Source organism: Salvelinus alpinus, chromosome 11 (genome assembly GCF_045679555.1).
Source record: "Salvelinus alpinus chromosome 11, SLU_Salpinus.1, whole genome shotgun sequence".
In the NCBI taxonomy this organism is placed as follows: domain Eukaryota; kingdom Metazoa; phylum Chordata; class Actinopteri; order Salmoniformes; family Salmonidae; genus Salvelinus; species Salvelinus alpinus.
The window spans coordinates 40,031,581-40,051,318 of NC_092096.1; the positions used below are offsets into that span (position 1 = coordinate 40,031,581).

The window sequence follows — 19,738 nt, forward strand, 5'->3', positions numbered from 1 at the left end:
CCGAGCCACTTAGTTATCACTTTTGCCTTATGGCAAGGTGCTCCATCATGCTGGAAAAGGCATTGTTCGTCACCAAACTTGATGTTTTTCCTGGAGAGAAGTGGCTTCTTTGCTGCCCTTCTTGACACCAGGCCATCCTCCAAAAGTCTTCGCCTCACTGTGCGTGCAGATGCACTCACACCTGCCTGCTGTCATTCTTGAGCAAGCTCTGTACTGGTGGTGCCCCGATCCCGCAGCTGAATCAACTTTAGGAGACGTTCCTGGCGCTTTCTGGACTTTCTTGGTCGCCCTGAAGCCTTCTTCACAACAATTGAACCGCTCTCCTTGAAGTTCTTGACGATCCGATAAATGGTTGATTTAGGTGCAATCTTACTGGCAGCAATATCCTTGCCTGTGAAGCCCTTTTTGTGCAAAGCAATGATAAAGGCACGTGTTTCCTTGCAGGTAACCATGTTGACAGAGGAAGAACAATGATTCCAAGCACCACCCTCCTTTTGAAGCTTCCAGTCTGTTATTCGAACTCAATCAGCTTGACAGAGTGATCTCCATCCTTGTCCTCATCAACACTCACACCTGTGTTAACGAGAGAATCACTGACATGATGTCAGCTGGTCCTTTTGTGGCAGGGCTGAAATGCAGTGGAAATGTTTTGGGGGGGGTTCAGTTCATTTGCATGGCAAAGAGGGACTTTGCAATTAATTGCAATTCATCTGATCACTTTTCATAACATTCTGGAGTATATGGAAATTGCCATCATACAAACTGAGGCAGCAGACTTTGTGGAAATTAATATTTGTGTCATTGTCAAAACTTTTGGCCACGACTGTATATAGCCTCGCTACTGTTATTTTTCACTGTCTTTTTACTGTGGTTTTATTTCTTTACTTACCTATTATTCACCTAATACCTTTTTTGCACTATTGGTTAGTTCTTACAGTAAGTAAGAATTTCACTGTAAGGTTGTATTCGGCGCACGTGACAAATAAACTTTGATTTGATCCGCTCTCGAGGTCATGCCACAGCATTTTAAATCAGGTTGAGGTCAGGACTCTGACTGGGCCACTCCAGAAGGTGTATTTTCTTCTGTTGAAGCCATTCTGTTGTTGATTTACTTCTGTGTTTTGGGTTGTTGTCCTGTTGCATCACCCAACTTCTGTTGCGCGTCAATTGGCGGACAGATAGCCTTACATTCTCCTGCAAAATGTCTTGATAAACTTTAATTTTTCTGTCGATGATAGCAAGCTGTCCAGGCCCTGAGTCAGCAAAGCAGCCCCAAACCATGAGGCTCCCTCCACCATACTTTACAGTTGGGATGAGATTCTGATGTTGGTGTGCTGTGCCTTTTTTCTCACCACACATCGTGTTGTGTGTTCCTTCCAAACAACTCAACTTTAGTTTAATCTGTCCACAGAATATTTTGCCAGAAGCGCTGTGGAACATCCAGGTACTCTTTTGTGAACTTCAGACGTGCAGCAATGTTTTTTTTGGACAGCAGTGGCTTCTTCCGTGGTCTCCTCCCATGAACACCATTCTTGTTTCATGTTTTATGTACCATAGACTCGTCAACAGAGATGTTAGCATGTTCCAATGATTTTTGGAAGTCTTTAGCTGACACTAGGATTCTTCTTAACCTCATTGAGCATTCTGCACTGTGCTCTTGCAGTCATCTTTTCAGGACTGCCACTCCTAGGGAGAGTAGCAACAGTGGGGAACTTTCTCCATTTATAGACAATTTGTCTTACCATGGACTGTTCGACGCATGGTTCACATCAGGCAATGCTTCTTGTGAATAGCAAACTCAAATGTTGTTTTTTATAGGGCAGGGCAGCTCAAACCAACATCTCCAATCCCGTCTGATTGATTGGACTCCAGTGTAACGGCAGCCTTCCTCCTCTTCAAGAGAAGAGAAGGTGTAGCAGCGTAGCCAGTGCTCAACATGTTTAATTACAAATAACGTGAACACTTACAACAATACAAAATAACAAAATGTGGCAAACCAATACAGCCCTATCTGGTGCAGAGAAAACACAAAGACAGGAAACAACCACCCACAAACCCCAACACAAAACAAGCCACCTATATATGATTCCCAATCAGAGACAACACAAAACACCTGCCTCTGATTGAGAACCATATTAGGCCAAACATAGAAACAGACAAACTAGACACACAACATAGAATGCCCACCCAGCTCACGTCCTGACCAACACTAAAACAAGCAAAACACACAAGAAAACTTTATCATAAAAATCTGTAATTCTCTGGATATATGGCTCATTCTTGGGCTGCGGTAATATTTAAAAATATATAAATAATTTTTTTACTAGAATAAATGCATTTTCTGAACACCCCACAACATGAAGTACATATTAAACCTTCAAGAAAACATATTTTCCCACCTCAGGCATATTGTCAATTTTTGTCTGATATGGACACCATTTATCTTCAACCCCATCACAGACAATATGGAAGTTATCTGAATATGATTATAAAATATATTTGTTATAAAATCAACATTTACCTAATGCTCATGTGTCCCCCAAACCAATTCAATTATTATAAATATAACATTTATGTAAAATCTCAGAATTTTGCTGTATTAAACCCTGAAATTGACGTGTCAGTGGTCTCATCATTTCAGAATTTTAACATAAATCTAATCTTGGGATTGTCTTTAACATTTCAGACTGAGCTCAGAAAACATTAAATTCATATTTATTCATCTTTTCCATTTTATTTAACAAATATTGTCTTGTGACAGGGTTGAGACTAGGGTGACAGGGTTTAATACTGTAACGGGGTTGAAGAGACACATTGGTTTCAATATAAACTAGTTTACTTTACTATCAAAATCCCTCCAAGATTTACCCCAAAACATTGCATTTCATTGTATGCAACCATGTAATAAGGACATTAGAGATATTTAGAATAATCTGGGTTTTATTAACCAAACTGCAGTAAATATCAAACCTATAAAAACACATCAGGCATTAGGGTAATTAATAACATTCAACAGGTTTCATCAGAAAAGTTCAACGTGTCATCAAACTGTAGGAACATTTTCCAAGGGCATTTAGAATGCTAGAACAGCTGTAACTACAGCACTAGTGTCAGCATCCTTCTTCTCAGGAGCACCATATTCATTCATTCATGGTTTTCTTCCTGAGAGTCTGGCCCACACATCTCTCTCAACCTCTACGTGGCAGGATGTCACACTCTGTGGGGGTGGAATCATCTCAAGGACTTCATCAAACTGATACCAGTGGATGTCGTCTCGAGAAGGCCAGAAAAATCTGTTTGGTCCTACACAATGCATACATTTCACTTGTACACTCATTTCATCCGTGTCGAGGATGATGCCTGGATAAAGGTCATCATCATATTCCACTACACACCACTGCCCAAGAAGACCTGCATTTCCCCACTGGATTTGGTACACAGGTTGTGGATTTTCCTCATTGGCTGGCTGTTCTGGAGCAGCCGGGACCTTCTGCCTGAAACTGAAGTGATGTGTGTTAAAGCATGTACAGTTTAGGTCTTTCTTTGTTGAACAAATGCAGCTGACATCATGAGACGTCAGCTCACCAGGAGCAGGGCTGATGACCTGGTGTATTGTCATGGTGGAGGGCACCGCTTTTATCGGGCTTGGCATCATCTCCATTGCACGTTCAACATCGGCACTCTTCACAAAGAACAGCTTCACTGACGTGTTTATCTCACAGGGGGCTTAGTAAAGCTCCTGTGCATCACTGAGATCACAGCCCTTAGCTACCAACCTGTCCTTCGTTCTCTTCAACATTCCTCCCACACCATCAGGAGCCCCTTTTCCATGGCTTGACTTAAAAAAGTACCAGTTCCTCAGTGCTCTTTTACTCTCCTTGCTTCTTTTCTACGCTGTTCTCCACTGTTTACACTTCTGACGCTGGTCTCTCTCACTTAAATCACTGATCTTTTTATTTTTCTCCTGCCTCAACATTTCTTTTCCATCTCTAATGTTTTTTCTCAAGGTATTGTTCCCTTTTTTCTGGGTCAGCATTTTGATGTGCTCGACACTGCTTTTGTCTTTCTGCTGCACATAAGGGTGGACTGATAATTTTTGGGGGCTGAGTTTGGTTGGTATGACTGGGTTGAGTGTAGACTGAGGGACAAAGCTAAATTGTGTGATTTTAATCAATAATAATTTATTTGAGAAAAATACTTTCTCAAAAAAAGAACACTGGTCTCGAGGGCGACCCAGGGGGCGAGGTGCCGGGCGATCCGGGTGGAGGCGGTGGAAGTCCCTCAGAAGTGAAGGGTCCAAAATGTACCCCACCGGTACCAGGCACCTCTCCTCCGGACCGTACCCCTCCATGTCCACGAGGTACTGTAGGCCCTCCACCCGGCGTCTCGAGTCCAGAATGGCACGTACTGTGTACGCCGGGGACCCCCGATGTCCAGAGGGGGTGGAGGGACCTCAGGCACCTCACCCTCTTGCAGGGGACCAGCCACCACCGGCCTGAGGAGAGACACATGGAACGAGGGGTTAATACGATAATAAGTAGGAAGTTGTAACCTATAACACACCTCGTTTATCTTCCTCAGGACTTTAAATGGCCCCACACACTGCGGCCCCAGCTTCCGGCAGGGTAGGCCGAGGGGCAGGTTTCAGGTCGAGAGCCAGGTTTCGGGTCGAGAGCCAGAGCCGGTCCCCCGGTGCGAACACGGGGGCCTCACTGCGGTGCTGGTCAGCGCTCTTCTGTCGTCCACCAGCCAGTCTCAACGATTCCTGGACGGCTCTCCAGGTGTCCCTTGAGCGCTGCACCCATTCCTCCACCGCAGGAGCTTCGGTCTGGCTCTGATGCCATGGGGCCAGGACCGGCTGGTGGCCCAACACACACTGGAAGGGAGACATGTTAGTCGAGGAGTGGCGAAGGGAGTTCTGAGCGAGCTCTGCCCATGGAACATACCTCCCCCACTCACCAGGCCGGTCCCGGCAATACGACCGCAGAAACCTATCCACATCCTGGTTTACTCGCTCCACCTGCCCATTACTCTCGGGGTGGAAACTCGAGGTCAGGCTGACCGAGACCCCCAGCCTCTCCATAAACGCCCTCCAAACTCTGGACGTGAACTGGGGACCCCGATCAGAAACGATGTCCTCAGGCACCCCGTAGTGCCGGAAGACATGGGTAAACAGAGCCTCTGCAGTCTGCAGGGCCGTAGGGAGACCGGGCAATGGGATGAGACGGCAGGACTTAGAAAACCGATCCACAACGACCAGGATCGTAGTACTTCCCTGGGACGGGGGAAGGTCGGTGAGGAAGTCCACCGACAAGTGTGACCACGGCCGTTGCGGAACGGGGCGGGGCTGTAACTTCCCTCTAGGCAGGTGTCGGGGAGCCTTGCTCTGAGCGCACACCGTGCAGGAGGAGACATAAAACCTCACGTCCTTCGCCAACGTGGGCCACCAGTACCTCCCCCTAAGACTCCGCACTGTCCTCTCGATGCCAGGATGACCCGAGGAGGGTAGAATATGGGCCCAACGAATTAACCTATCATGGACACCCCGCGGCACGTACCGAGCCCCTGCTGGACACTGAGGGTGTGCAGGCTCCAACCGTGATGCCCTCTCGATCTCCGCGTCCACCTCCCATACCACCGGTGCCATGAGACATGAAGGTGGAAAGATGGGGGTCGGCTCGATGGACCGCTCCTCGGTATCATATAGGCGGGACAGCGCGTCGGCCTTCGTGTTTTGGGAGCCTGGCCGGTATGAGATGGTGAAACGGAACCGGGTAAAGAACATGGCCCATCTAGCCTGACGCGGATTCAGTCTCCTCGCTGCCGGGATGTACTCGAGATTACGATGGTCAGTCCAGATGAGGAAAGGGTGCTTAGCCCCCTCAAGCCAATGTCTCCACACCTTCAGAGCCTTGACTACAGCTAACAACTCCCGACCCCCCACGTCATAGTTTCGTTCCGCCGGACCGAGCTCCTTCAAAAAAAAGCGCAAGGGCGGAGCTTTGGTGGCGCGCACGAGCGCTGTGACAGCACAGCCCCTACCCCAGCCTCGGACTCGTCCACCTCCACTATGAACGCTAGAGGGGTCCGGATGCGCCAACACGGGCACATTGGTGAACAGCTCCTTCAGACGACTGAAAGCTCTGCCCGCCTCTGCAGACCAGCGCAAGCGTGCCGGTCCTCCCTTCAGCAGTGAGGTAATGGGACCAGCCACCTGACCAAAACTCCGGATAAACCTCCGGTAGTAATTGGCAAACCCTAAAAACCGCTGCACCTCTTTTACCGTGGTCGGAGTCGGCCAATTACGCACGGCTGTAACGCGGTCAAACTCCATCACCACCCCAGAGGTGGAAATGCGATAACCCAGGAAGGAAACGGCTTGTTTGGAGAACACACATTTCTCAGCCTTGACGTACAGGTCATGCTCCAGCAGTCGCCCGAGTACCTTACGCACCAGAGACACGTGCGCGGCGCGTGTGGCAGAATAGATCAGTATGTCATCGATGTACACTATCACTCCCTGCCCGTGCAGGTCTCGGAGAATCTCATCTACGAAAGATTGGAAAACGGCTGGAGCATTCTTCAACCCATATGGCATGACGAGGTACTCATAATGGCCAGATGTAGTACTAAATGCGGTCTTCTACTCATCTCCCCCCCGGATACGCACCAGGTTATACGCACTCCTAAGGTCCAGCTTTGTGAAGAAACGCGCCCCATGAAATGATTCCACCGCCAAGGCGATGAGAGGTAGTGGGTAACTAAACCCCACTGTGATTGAATTTAGACCTCTATAATCAATGCACGCAGACCTCCCTCCTTCTTCTTCACAAAAAAGAAGCTCGATGAGACGGGTGACGTGGAGGACCGAATGTACCCCTGTCCCAGAGATTCAGTGATGTATGTTTCCATAGCCACTGTCTCCTCCTGGGACAACGGGTACACGTTACTCCTAGGAAGTGCAGCGTTCTCCAGGAGGTTTATCACGCAGTCCCCTCGTCGATGGGGTGGTAATTGGGTCGCCTTCTTCTTACAGAAGGCGATAGCCAAATCGGCATATTCAGAGGGAATGCGCACAGTGGAAACCTGGTCTGGACTCTCCACCGTAGTCGCACCTACGGAAACTCCTATACACCTGCCTGAACACTCCTCTGACCACCCTCGAAGAGCCCCCTGTCTCCATGAAATCACCGGATTGTGATGAGCTAGCCAGGGAATTCCCAGCACCACTGGAAACGCAGGTGACTCGATAAGGAAGAGACTAATCCGCTCCTTATGATGCCCCTGCATTACCATATCCAGTGGAACCGTGGCCTCCCTGACCAGCCCTGACCCTAATGGTCGGCTATCTAAGGCGTGCACGGGAAAGGTTGGTCTAACGACACCAGGGGAATCCCTAGCCTTAGCGCGAGCCCACGATCCATAAAGTTCCCAGCTGCGCCTGAATCGACTAGCGCCTTATGCTGTAGATAGGAAGAAAACCCAGGTAAAGAAGTTAGCAAAAACATATGGCCGACAGGAAGCTCTGGGTGAGTCTGGTGCTGACTGGGGTGAACGAGTAGTGCTCCGCCTGCCTTCCCTACTCCCAGACGAGCTCCTCCAGCACCGATCGGCAGTGTGTCCCCGCCGACCACAACTGGTGCAGGAGGAAACTCCTCCTCCGGTCCCCCTCAATGCAGCCCCCCCTAACTCCATGGGGATGGGAGTAGGAGGGCCTGGAGGTGGAATCGACAGGGCCCGTTCTGGACGCCCGCGGGCAGCCAGCAGGTTGTCCAGACAAATGGACATGTCAATCAGTTCATCCAGGGAGATGGTGGTGTCCCGACACGCTAGCTCCCTGCGGACGTCCTCCCTGAGGCTCCATCAAAGCCCTGTCGTTCCACCCCGCCCCTGCGGCCAATGTCCGGAACTCCAGTGCAAAGTCATGCGCGCTCCTCGTCTCCTGACGCAGGTGGAACAGCCGTTCACCGGTGAACTCGGGGTAGTGATCCCTCGCCGAGTCTAGGCCATTCCACACTGCGTTGGCCCACTCCAGGGCTCGCCCCGTCAGACAGGAGACGAGGACGCTCACGCTCTCCTCCCCTGAGGGAGTTGGACGAACGGTAGCTAGGTACAACTCCAGTTGTAGGAGAAATCCCTGACACCCAGCCGCCGTCCCATCGTACTCCCTGGGGAGCGCCAGACGCAGGGCACCGGAGCCGGACGCTGAAGCAGGGTTAGTTGGTGCTGGTGGAAGGGGTGCTGAAGGAGAGGTGGGAAGGCCACTCCTCTCCCATCGGTCCATCCTCTCCATCATCTGATCCATAGCCGACCCAATCCGGTGAAGAATGTTGGTGTGATGGAGGACCCTCTCCTCCATCGATGGGAGAGGAGGTGCGACTGCTCCTGCTGACTCCATAGTATTAAGGTGCGGGATTCTGTCACGGATGAATAGGAGTGGAAGGTAGGAGTCAGGTGCAGAGAGCAGAGGGTTCAAGAAAAATAGGCACTTTTATTCCGGCACAAACGGTCATGCCCAAACACAGGGTGGAAAACACTGACCAACCCAAAACACAGGGTAAAAACGGTCCGGAGCACAAAACCACAGCCAACACTAAACGTGAACACAAAATAATCTCGCACAAACTAGAGTGGGCCTAACAAGCTTAAATAGGCTAGAAAATCAAGAAAACACAAATAGGAACAGGTGCAACTAATAAAACTAAACTAACAGAAAAGGAAAAAGGGATCGGTGGCGGCTAGTAGGCCGGTGACGACGACCGCCGAGCACCGCCCGAACAGGCAGGGGAGCCAACTTCGGCGGGAGTCGTGACAGTTATTCAATTATTGCATCTGAGCTCCTAGAGTGTGCGGCTCTCCTTTTCTTTTTCAAGTGTTCTACTCCGCTAACCAGTACCTCGCCTAAACAGATGTGTGTTTCTTTCTACTCCAGAATCATGTGATTTGACTCATTTTATCTGTGGCCAATGACCTTGAGCCTGCTTGGATGGGCACTTCTAATGTAACTCTATGGTAGCACCCAAGGGGCTTGAATATTCGAGCTCTCCCCGTAGACTTTGCGGTGTTGTAGTGTACCCATGAGTGACATAACACTGAGGCAATCATAGCGCAACTAGAGAACATTACCAACCCCTATGCACTGTATTTTCCACTTGCTGCCCCACCACCACAGAAAGCACAGAGCTAGGCTGAAAAAACAACTGCATTTTGGAGCTACCTTGCTCAAGGAAGCAAAAAGAGACCATGTTTGTATGTGGCTTTATTAACTCAAAGATTTTTTTGTGGACTGTTTGCCAAATGATATGTGATGCGTATTAACGCCAAAATAACATCCAAAACAGTCATAAAAACTCAATATTATGAAGGTGTTTCTAATGTTTGGTATACTCAGTGTACATACCATTCACATACATATATACTTATATTCCGGACTTTTTCTTTTCTTTTTTGCTGTGTTTTTAAATACTGTATTCTCGACAGCTTATTCTATTATTTCTACTACTGGACGTTGCATGTTTGTTACACTGTTTATACACACCGCAAATGTGTTAATATGCTGATTCTTGACATAGCTCACTCTAATATATCTACTGCTGTACATACTTTATCATTCTTAGCAATTCATGGTAGGACGACATCTAATCTCACAAAGGTTCAAACTGAAATGTTAAACAAAATGTATTATGCTGTTAATTAATTAACCCTCTACCATACCCATCTCCCCATAAACGTAGTACTTAATCAACAGCATACATGTTGGTCTTGTACAAGATACTGAATGAAGCCAGCAAGTTAAAGTTGTCAGGTCCATTCAAGACAGATGACTGAGAGACTGAAATACAGTTTGGCGAGAAGAACATTTTAACTTTATATGTATTTCTATTTTATCCAATGTTCAACAGCAACTGAAACACATGTCCTTGTAAACTTCAGTGGATGATGACAGTTCTAGAAAGAATTACTCAAATTTGGGGACGTGGCAATAGCCAAGTAGCCAATCAGGTGCCCAGGATGAGGTTTCGTGCAAAGGGACAGCAGCGAAGATTTTACCCAACGTAAATACATTCTCTAAAACACGATTGGTTCAAACACTACAAACTTTCGTGTAATCCAATTAAACGTGAATGCGATGAATAAACGTTTTATTATGGAACATGAGATCATCGGCCAAATGTGCCTTTTTGCTGAAGTGGACCAATCAAAGCTCGTGGAGGCTCATATCTATAATCTCATTGGATCTCCTTTAAGAAGGAAAAGGGCCGATGCTGGGGTGTGTTTATTAAGCTGTTGGCTTGTGAAACAGACATAGTGTACATATTGTGTCTGGAATCATCAGCCAGGTATGTAATACAATGATATTACTTCACTTACAAGCGAATATTGATGCGTTGATAGTGTTACTTTGTATGATCAGCTAACCCTAAATGGTAGGATTTGCAATTCAGGCGCATTCCAGTAGTCTGACGAGAGCTAGCGGCTAGCAGCCGATCTTATGATGAAGAGACTGAATTCATAATATCTTACATTACTGTCAACAACTGATTTCTGGTTTGTTGTTCCACATTTGGTAATGTAGCGAAAGGGAAAATGTTACATAAACAGTGTAGTCCGTGTGTGAATGGTGTATATGTTTACACAGTGTTACAATCTGTGCCTTCATTTGTGTTCAGACAGCCAAAAGCGACATTCTTTCCACTTTACCGTTATAGTGAGCAATTTTGTTATTGCGTTCCCCTGATCTATATTCAATTACTGTAAACTATTTAAAAACGTCAATGTTACAAATACCACATCATGAATGCACTGCCATGCAGACATGTTTTTGGCTTTCCTGCCTGACTCATCTGTCGTGTCTACAGGACTATCTATTTTCTTCCGTTTTAAATGTCCTATCACAAGTCTATGCTGACATGCTGCCAGCCAGTTTAATAAACAACCAACAGTTGATCATGTGAAACAAGTCCTGTAACGCCTTAATGTCAAAGAGCCTGCCAAAGAAGCAAAGCTAGAAATGTTTAGATTCTGTAAGACTTGGAACAGCCCTAATGAGCAGCAAATGCAGATGCTGCCTGTGCCTGCTATTCACAGGCTTTGATGTTAACACTCCGGAAGAGGTGTCTTTAATATCTCTCTTGCTCTCTCTCATAGGATGGAGATCAGGCCATTGCTCATGTGCTTTGCCCTCTGCGTGGTCTATGCCACCAGTAAACCCACAGAGAAAAAGGAACGCATTCACCACGATGCACCTCTCAGCAGCCGCGAGCACGACGATGCTCAGGGCTTTGACTACGACCACGAGGCCTTCCTAGGACAAAAGGAGGCCAAGTCTTTTGACGACCTCAGCCCAGAGGAGAGCAAGCGCAGGCTAGGGTGAGTAGGCTCAAGTCTCTGCCTGGTTGCGTCTCAATAGTCCAATGTGGCCACCTTTCCTCGGGTCGGCTGTGTATCAATAGTATCAAGTTGAGGGTAGGGCTGTGATGGTAATTGAATAACTGTGTAACTGATGATTACGGATGAAGAGCGTCATGAAAATAAAACTGTTTAAATAGGCCTACATTCATTTTAGGATTTAAAAAATATATATTTTCATGTAGATAAACTGTACCTAATAGCGGGAGTGTTTGCAAATGTTTTGTTAACATAGTTTGTCTATTAAACTTTCTACATCTCCTCTTTACAACTTACCTTTGCTTGAGCAGCTAATTGCTTGATGAGCGAGATGTAAAGTGCTGTAGGCTAGGGCACTTCAGTTAAAACATTGTTTGATGTCTGGACTTTTTTTTATACAATGCACATTTTCATTGCTTGCTAGTAAATAAATCAATCGGTCTTCTTTAAAAAAAAGTTTGGATGTTTCTGACTTCATTAATTATTCAACAGCAGTCGACAAGGTTGTTCTGGCTCTGAGGCCTATAATGCTCTGTTGTGTCAAATGGACAATTTGCCAAGCCTCTCCAACCAGGCATGGTATAATTTGATACAGAATCTTTTCTTAAATTATAGACTAATCAACGCTAATCAGGCCCGGTTCTGGCCTATATGCTGCCCTGAACTAGACCCCAAAAATTGCTGTCCTCCTATCCCCGCAAAGTATAGTAGTAGCCTAGGCCCGCAATGCACTTTTAGGAATTCCCATGTGGTAAGCTACTGTTTGTAAAACAGGTAATTTACCATTAATTCCTGTAATCTGGTTACATACATTTCTGTAAATGCATGTATTAATTACGGTAATTTACTGTTCTCATTCTCTGAGTGGAAACGTTGTGTGCACAGTTCAAAACCTGCTACACTTGTGACAAACATGTTTCGATTTATTTCATACCATAATTTACGCGCGCCATATGAGCATGTGTCTGGTTTCTCTGACCTGTTAATGTTGACGGAGCGCATGCTCCTGAACACGCATAGAAGTACCTGGCCTGCTTATCGCAAATGTCAAAAGTAGGAAAGTGCCCTGCTGGGATTCTAAGTCATATTTTCTTCACCTCACACTGAACGTCAACAAAGTCCATTATAATAGTTCCTCACAGTATTTGAAAAATCTTTCCAACCCCTAGATAATCAATATCGCTGATAAATAGGCTATGGACATGTTGCGTGTATTTGTTTCTATTTTAATGACGGTCAATTTCATATTCATACTATGGCATAGCTGTCCCCTTCATACTGTTAATTATCTTGCATCCAATTCTCAGAGAAGGCCTAACATAGGCCAAGGTTTTTTAAATTATGTTTTAGTGAAATAATAAATATTTGCTCTTGTGTCTGACCGTACACTGGTGGTTTTGATTGATGGGTGCTTTTACGGAGGTGTGCGTGTGTCAGTTCGCTGATTCTCTCTATAGGCCTAAATGTCCATTCAGAAGTTTTCCAAAAGTACCCTGTCTGAACTCGGGCTGTGACGGTCACGAAATTTCGTTAGCCAGTGATTGTCAAGCAAATAACTGTCGGTCTCACAGTAGATAACATAAACACATTTAACATCTCCTGGATTCCACACAATGCCTACAAGCCATTGATGCAGACCTTTGGAACATCTATATTTTAAAAATACTAATAAATCCATGTAAAATGGCCTACACCTTCACAATAAATACTTTTATTTATTTTAGACAGGTCTAAAGAAACATGATATGAAGAAAATGTAGTCTATTTTAGAAGAACAGACTAGCATACTCTGAGTTGTCCTGTTCTGGCTATGCCAAATGGCTGTGGGCCACACTAGTTAATTTAGCAGACAAGATTTGCTTAGAATTCCGTGGCATTCTTTTACAGTATGAAGAATACATTTTGAACAAAGCTGAATAAAATACACTGCTCAAAAAAATAAAGGGAACACTTAAACAACACAATGTAACTCCAAGTCAATCACACTTCTGTGAAATCAAACTGTCCACTTAGGAAGCAACACTGATTGACAATAAATTTCACATGCTGTTGTGCAAATGGAATAGACAAAAGGTGGAAATTATAGGCAATTAGCAAGACACCCCCAATAAAGGAGTGGTTCTGCAGGTGGTGACCACAGACCACTTCTCAGTTCCTATGCTTCCTGGCTGATGTTTTGGTCACTTTTGAATGCTGGCGGTGCTTTCACTCTAGTGGTAGCATGAGACGGAGTCTACAACCCACACAAGTGGCTCAGGTAGTGCAGCTCATCCAGGATGGCACATCAATGCGAGCTGTGGCAAGAAGGTTTGCTGTGTCTGTCAGCGTAGTGTCCAGAGCATGGAGGCGCTACCAGGAGACAGGCCAGTACATCAGGAGACGTGGAGGAGGCCGTAGGAGGGCAACAACCCAGGAGCAGGACCGCTACCTCCGCCTTTGTGCAAGGAGGAGCAGGTGGAGCACTGCCAGAGCCCTGCAAAATGACCTCCAGCAGGCCACAAATGTGCATGTGTCTGCTCAAACGGTCAGAAACAGACTCCATGAGGGTGGTATGAGGGCCCGACGTCCACAGGTGGGGGTTGTGCTTACAGCCCAACACCGTGCAGTACGTTTGGCATTTGCCAGAGAACACCAAGATTGGCAAATTCGCCACTGGCGCCCTGTGCTCTTCACAGATGAAAGCAGGTTCACACTGAGCACATGTGACAGACGTGACAGAGTCTGGAGACGCCGTGGAGAACGTTCTGCTGCCTGCAACATCCTCCAGCATGACCGGTTTGGCGGTGGGTCAGTCATGGTGTGGGGTGGCATTTCTTTGGGGGGCCGCACAGCCCTCCATGTGCTCGCCAGAGGTAGCCTGACTGCCATTAGGTACCGAGATGAGATCCTCAGACCCCTTGTGAGACCATATGCTGGTGCGGTTGGCCCTGGGTTCCTCCTAATGCAAGACCTCATGTGGCTGGAGTGTGTCAGCAGTTCCTGCAAGAGGAAGGCATTGATGCTATGGACTGGCCCGCCCGTTCCCCAGACCTGAATCCAATTGAGTACATCTGGGACATGTCTCGCTCCATCCACCAACGCCACGTTCCACCACAGACTGTCCAGGAGTTGGCGGATACTTTAGTCCAGGTCTGGGAGGAGATCCCTCAGGAGACCATCCGCCACCTCATCAGGAGCATGCCCAGGCGTTGTAGGGAGGTCATACAGGCACGTGGAGGCCACACACACTACTGAGCCTCATTTTGACTTGTTTTAAGGACATTACATCAGCCTGTAGTGTGGTTTTCCACTTTAATTTTGAGTGTGACTCCAAATCCAGACCTCCATGGGTTGATAAATTTGATTTCCATTGGGTTTTGTTTGTCCACCCGCCTCTTGAGGATTGACCACAAGTTCTCAATGGGATTAAGGTGTGGGGAGTTTCCTGGTCATGGACCCAAAATATCGTTGTTTTGTTCCCCGAGCCACTTAGTTATCACTTTTGCCTTATGGCAAGGTGCTCCATCATGCTAGAAAAGGCATTGTTCGTCACAAAACTGTTCCTGGATGGTTGGGAGAAGTTGCTCTCAGGGGATGTGTTGGTACCATTCTTTATTCATGGTTGTGTTCTTAGGCAAAATTGTGAGTGAACCCACTCCCTTGGCTGAGAAGCAACCCCACACATGAATGGTCTCAGGATGCTTTACTGTTGGCATGACACAGGACTGATGGTAGTGCTCACCTTGTCTTCTCCGGTCTTCTCCTTCTTTTTTCCGGATGCCCCAAACAATCGGAAAGGGGATTCATCAGAGAAAATGACTTTACCCCAGTCCTCAGCAGTCCAATCCCTGTACCTTTTGCAGAATATCAGTCTGTCCCTGATGTTTTTCCTGGAGAGAAGTGGCTTCTTTGCTGCCCTTCTTGACACCAGGCCATCCTCCAAAAGTCTTCGCCCAAAAGTCTTCGCCAGATGCACTCACACCTGCCTGCTGCCATTCCTGAGCAAGCTCTGTACTGGTGGTGCCCCGATCCCGCAGCTGAATCAACTTTAGGAGACGGTCCTGGTGCTTGCTGGACTTTCTTGGGTGCCCTGAAGCCTTCTTCACAACAATTGAACCGCTCTCCTTGAAGTTCTTGATGATCCGATAAATGGTTGATTTAGGTGCAATCTTACTGGCAGCAATATCCTTGCCTGTGAAGCCCTTTTTGTGCAAAGCAATGATGACGGCACGTGTTTCCTTGCAGGTAACCATGGTTGACAGAGGAAGAACAATGATTCCAAGCACCATCTCTCCTTTTGAAGCTTCCAGTCTGTTATTCAAATTCAATCAGCATGACAAAGTGATCTCCAGCCTTGTCCTCGTCAACACTCACACCTGTGTTAACGAGAGAATCACTGACATGATGTCAGCTGGTCCTTTTGTGGCAGGGCTGAAATGCAGTGGACATGTTTTTTTGGTATTCAGTTCACTTGCATGGCAAAGAGGGACTTTGCAATTACTTGCAATTCTTCTGATCACTCTTCATAACATTCTGGAGTATATGCAAATTGCCATCATACAAACTGAGGCAGCAGAGTTTGTGACACAAATATACATTTTAATTCTCAACTTTTGGCCACGACTGTTTATACCCACCCCAATTTGGGTGGAGTCTCCTTCTCTCTAAACATTACATCTTTATTTCTAGGCAGGAACTTAAAAGTGATACGGGCAATAAACTGTTCCTTCTCCCCTAATAGGACCTGACCTCGACTCCCTTCCTCACTAATCCACAGCTCTCCACCCTTATCAGTGCCTGCCAATATGATCGTCTTCCCTGCACTCACTACATTCCAAGCTTAATTGCTTCCACCATATACATTCCTCCTACAGATAACCACTAACTTCTGGTGTAAACCCTAGACTATGGCACCCATCATGTCTCTAGTATAACTGATGATTAACAATATTTAAAGTTTTGAAATCTGAACCCATCACCAGTAAATGGAGAGGAGGTAGAATTCCCCCTTTCCCATCATCAGATTCAAAGAACAGGCTATCACTTTCACGTAGACTGTACTAGATCTTGGTGTTGACTGTTATTACATTGGTATTGTAGTAAATATAGTTTGACCTCTTTTGAACTACATTTTTAGTTTAACAGTCTCTCTCTTTCTCGCTCTTCCCCTTTCTGATACAGTGTGATTGTAGAGAAGATTGATGGGGACAGTGATGGTTTTGTCACTGAGGTGGAGCTGAGAGCTTGGATTAAGAAGTCTCAGAAGAAGTACATCTATGAGAACGTGGACCGCCAATGGAAGGACTTTGATGTCAACAATGACGGCATGATCTCTTGGGAGGAATACAGGAATGTAACTTATGGTACCTATCTGGGTAAGAAGGGCATGACATGAGCATGCATAAGCCCGGGAAATGCAATATGTCCAAAACAAATGTGTTGGTTATGATTGATTCAATATTTGCAGGGCCTTTTATTAGTTTCACTGATTGGTTGATTTACCATATCAATTCAGGTTGGGGTGTGTCACGTGTGATTAACTAGAGATCATAGCCACTTCCCTTTGACCCCACAGATGACCCGGAACCAGATGATGGTTACAACTACCAGCACATGATGGCTAGGGACGAGAGGCGTTTCAAAATGGCCGACCAGAACGGAGACCAGATCGCCAACAAAGAGGAGTTCACCGCCTTCCTACACCCAGAGGAATACGACCACATGAAGGACATAGTGGTGCTGGTATGTGTGTTTCATTCGCTGTGTTCATTAGATTAAAAGGTATTTGGAAAAAATGAAACACGGGACCAGTGTTCACCGGTCGGCTCTCTGACCATCCTCCTCTTTCTCCTTGTTTACCCCACAGGAAACCATGGAGGACATTGATAAGAATGGTGACGGTTTCATTGACCTGAATGAATACATAGGTAAGGACTGAAGTGGACATACTCTTGAGTATACAAAACATTATTAACACCTGCTCTTTCCATGACATAGACTGACCAGGTGAAGCTATGATCCCTTAAATCAAATGAAATCTAATTTATTTATCACATGCACTGAATACAACTGGTGTAGACTTTACAGTGAAATGCTTGCTTACGAACCTTTCCCAATGATGCAAAGAAAAAAAAGTAACACGAGGAATAAAATAAAATGCACAAGAATGGAGCTATATACAGGGAGTACTAGTACCAGATCAATGTGTACAAGGAACTTGAGGTAGATATGTACATGAAGGCAGGGTAAAGTGACTAGGTCTTATTGATGTCACTTGTTTAAATCAACTTCAATCAGTGTAGATGAAGCAGAGGAGACAGGTTAAAGAAGGATTTTTAAGCGTTGATAAAACTGAGATATGGATTGTGTATGTGTGCCATGTTGATGGTGACTGGGTAAGACAAAAGGTTTATATGCCTTTGAACGGGTTATGGTAGTAGGTGCCAAGCGCACCGGTTTGTTTCAAGAACTGCAACGCTGCTGGGTTTTCCACACAACAGTTTCCCGTGTGTATCAAGAGTGGTCCACCACCCAAAGGACATCCAGCCAACTTGACACAACTGTGGGAAGCACTGCAGAAGGTGTTCCTAATGTTTGGTATACTCAGTGTATAGTCACTTTATTCTGAGGTCCCCATTCAATAGATGTACTATATTGATGTTTCTACCCTCAGACACACTTTCACCCCCCTCATTTCCTAGGTGACATGTACAACCATGAAGATGAGATGGAGGAGCCAGACTGGGTTGCTACGGAGCGTGAGCAGTTCTCAGAGTTCCGAGACAAGAACAAAGACGGGAAGATGGATCGGGAGGAGACTTTGGACTGGATCCTTCCTTCAGATTACGACCATGCAGAGGCCGAGGCCAAACACCTCGTCTACGAGTCTGACTTGAACAAGGTGAGACAATCGCTCTCTCTCTTGTGTCTATTGGTTTTCATTCTCTCTTTCTCCCCCTTTCCCTTTCTTTCACTCACAATGGCTGTGTCTGTTTAAGCATTCTATTGACTAAATATCCTTTTTGTTTTGATTTCAGGATGGAAAGCTCAGCAAGGAAGAAATCCTGAACAAGTACGACCTGTTTGTAGGAAGTCAAGCAACTGACTTTGGTGAGGCGCTAGTACGGCATGATGAGTTTTAGGTTATTTGGTCCTAGCTAGATAAAAACAGTTTTAAACTTGATTTGATAAATTATCAAATGTATTTTGTACGAAACCTATTCATACACTACATTGTCTCCAATTAGTTTGTGGTTGATAGCACCCAATAGTTGGGTGGGTGTTTTATTTACTGACTACCCATCCCAACACTTCATTTTATTGTTCTGTTACATACATAGGTAGTTTAGTTTGGTCATTATTTTTGCCTTGGTTTAAAATATGATGCTATACTCACAAGCACTGAATATTCCATTTGGAGTTGTAATAATTTATAATTCTTCCACCAAACCCTTCATATGTGGGAATTATTTGGTGTTTTTTTACAGTCATGTTTTGAATGACACTGATTGTAATGATAGCCCATAATTTCTTAGTATAGTTAGTAGATGAGAGATGCTACCCAACGTTAGCCTCATACGTATCCTTTTACACAGTGTGTGCCTTCTCTGAGTAGTCTTTTGGGAGCTCAACCAATGAAACCGACACTAAATATCAGAGGGTCATGGGAACGTGAGTCCACTACAGTGAAATCATCCCTCACCCTGCTCTGTTTCTCCATAAACACTCACTTTGACCCCCTCTTCTTCATATGTACTGTATTTGTCTATCATGACTAGGGTTGTTATTACAATGTTGCCAAGTTCATCACTGCTTCTGTAGCCTTTTCTCCTGTCAATCACTGCCTCTCAATAGTCTACAGTGGCTTCCTCTCCTTGCCTCCATCTGCACTGCTCGAGAAACAAATGATAGGTGAAAGAAATATGTTGGATGACCAATGTGAAACAAGAAAAGTAAACCATTTTAGACTATTGAGAACCAGCACACATGTGAGAATGCATCTGTTGTTCTATTGGTTAGAAATAAAAGCGGTTGTACTTCCTTCCTATGGGGCATGCTGAACTGAAAGGTTGGTGCATTGCAGCGTTGTTACTGAATTCCGCTTGCTCTAAATTAAGATTATATTGAAGTATTTACATACTTGGCAAGTGTTTATTTTCTGAGTTTATACATAGAATGTATGGATATTCATGTTTTGGATTAAATGCTGTACTTTGGATTCCACAGCCCATTTCTCAATAAAAAAACAAATTGAGTAAACTTATTTGTTCAAGTTTGAGCCTCAGTGCACTTCTTTTGTATGTCTGGTTGTTTGTGTTAAGGATTTCATTAAGATATCCAGGAAATGGAGAGCGTGGTTGAAATAAAACAC

At 45.7% G+C, this 19,738-nt stretch overlaps 1 protein-coding gene across 2 annotated transcripts; it reads left to right on the forward strand.

Moving 5' to 3' along the window:
- The first annotated feature begins 10,209 nt into the window (after positions 1–10,209).
- LOC139534138 (calumenin-A-like) lies at positions 10,210–19,630 on the forward strand. Of its 2 annotated transcripts, none has more exons than XM_071332956.1 (7): positions 10,210–10,340; positions 11,149–11,370; positions 16,549–16,730; positions 16,943–17,109; positions 17,234–17,294; positions 18,069–18,268; positions 18,405–19,630. In XM_071332956.1, the coding sequence occupies exons 2-7, from the start codon at positions 11,150–11,152 to the stop codon at positions 18,507–18,509; spliced, it is 936 nt and encodes a 311-aa protein (XP_071189057.1). In that variant the 5' UTR covers positions 10,210–10,340; position 11,149; the 3' UTR covers positions 18,510–19,630. The 2 variants fall into 2 exon arrangements, with proteins under 2 accessions (XP_071189057.1, XP_071189056.1); XM_071332955.1 differs by having other exon boundaries at positions 10,211–10,340; positions 16,549–16,742.
- Positions 19,631–19,738: the final 108 nt, after the last annotated feature.

Coding starts and splice junctions, on each gene's coding strand:
- LOC139534138 (XM_071332955.1), top strand. CDS start 11,150: ATGGAGATCAGGCCATTGCTCATGTGCTTTGCCCTCTGCGTGGTCTAT. Junction 11,371..16,548: donor GAGAGCAAGCGCAGGCTAGG/GTGAGTAGGCTC, acceptor TTTCTGATACAG/TGTGATTGTAGAGAAGATTG. Junction 17,110..17,233: donor TGAAGGACATAGTGGTGCTG/GTATGTGTGTTT, acceptor TTTACCCCACAG/GAAACCATGGAGGACATTGA.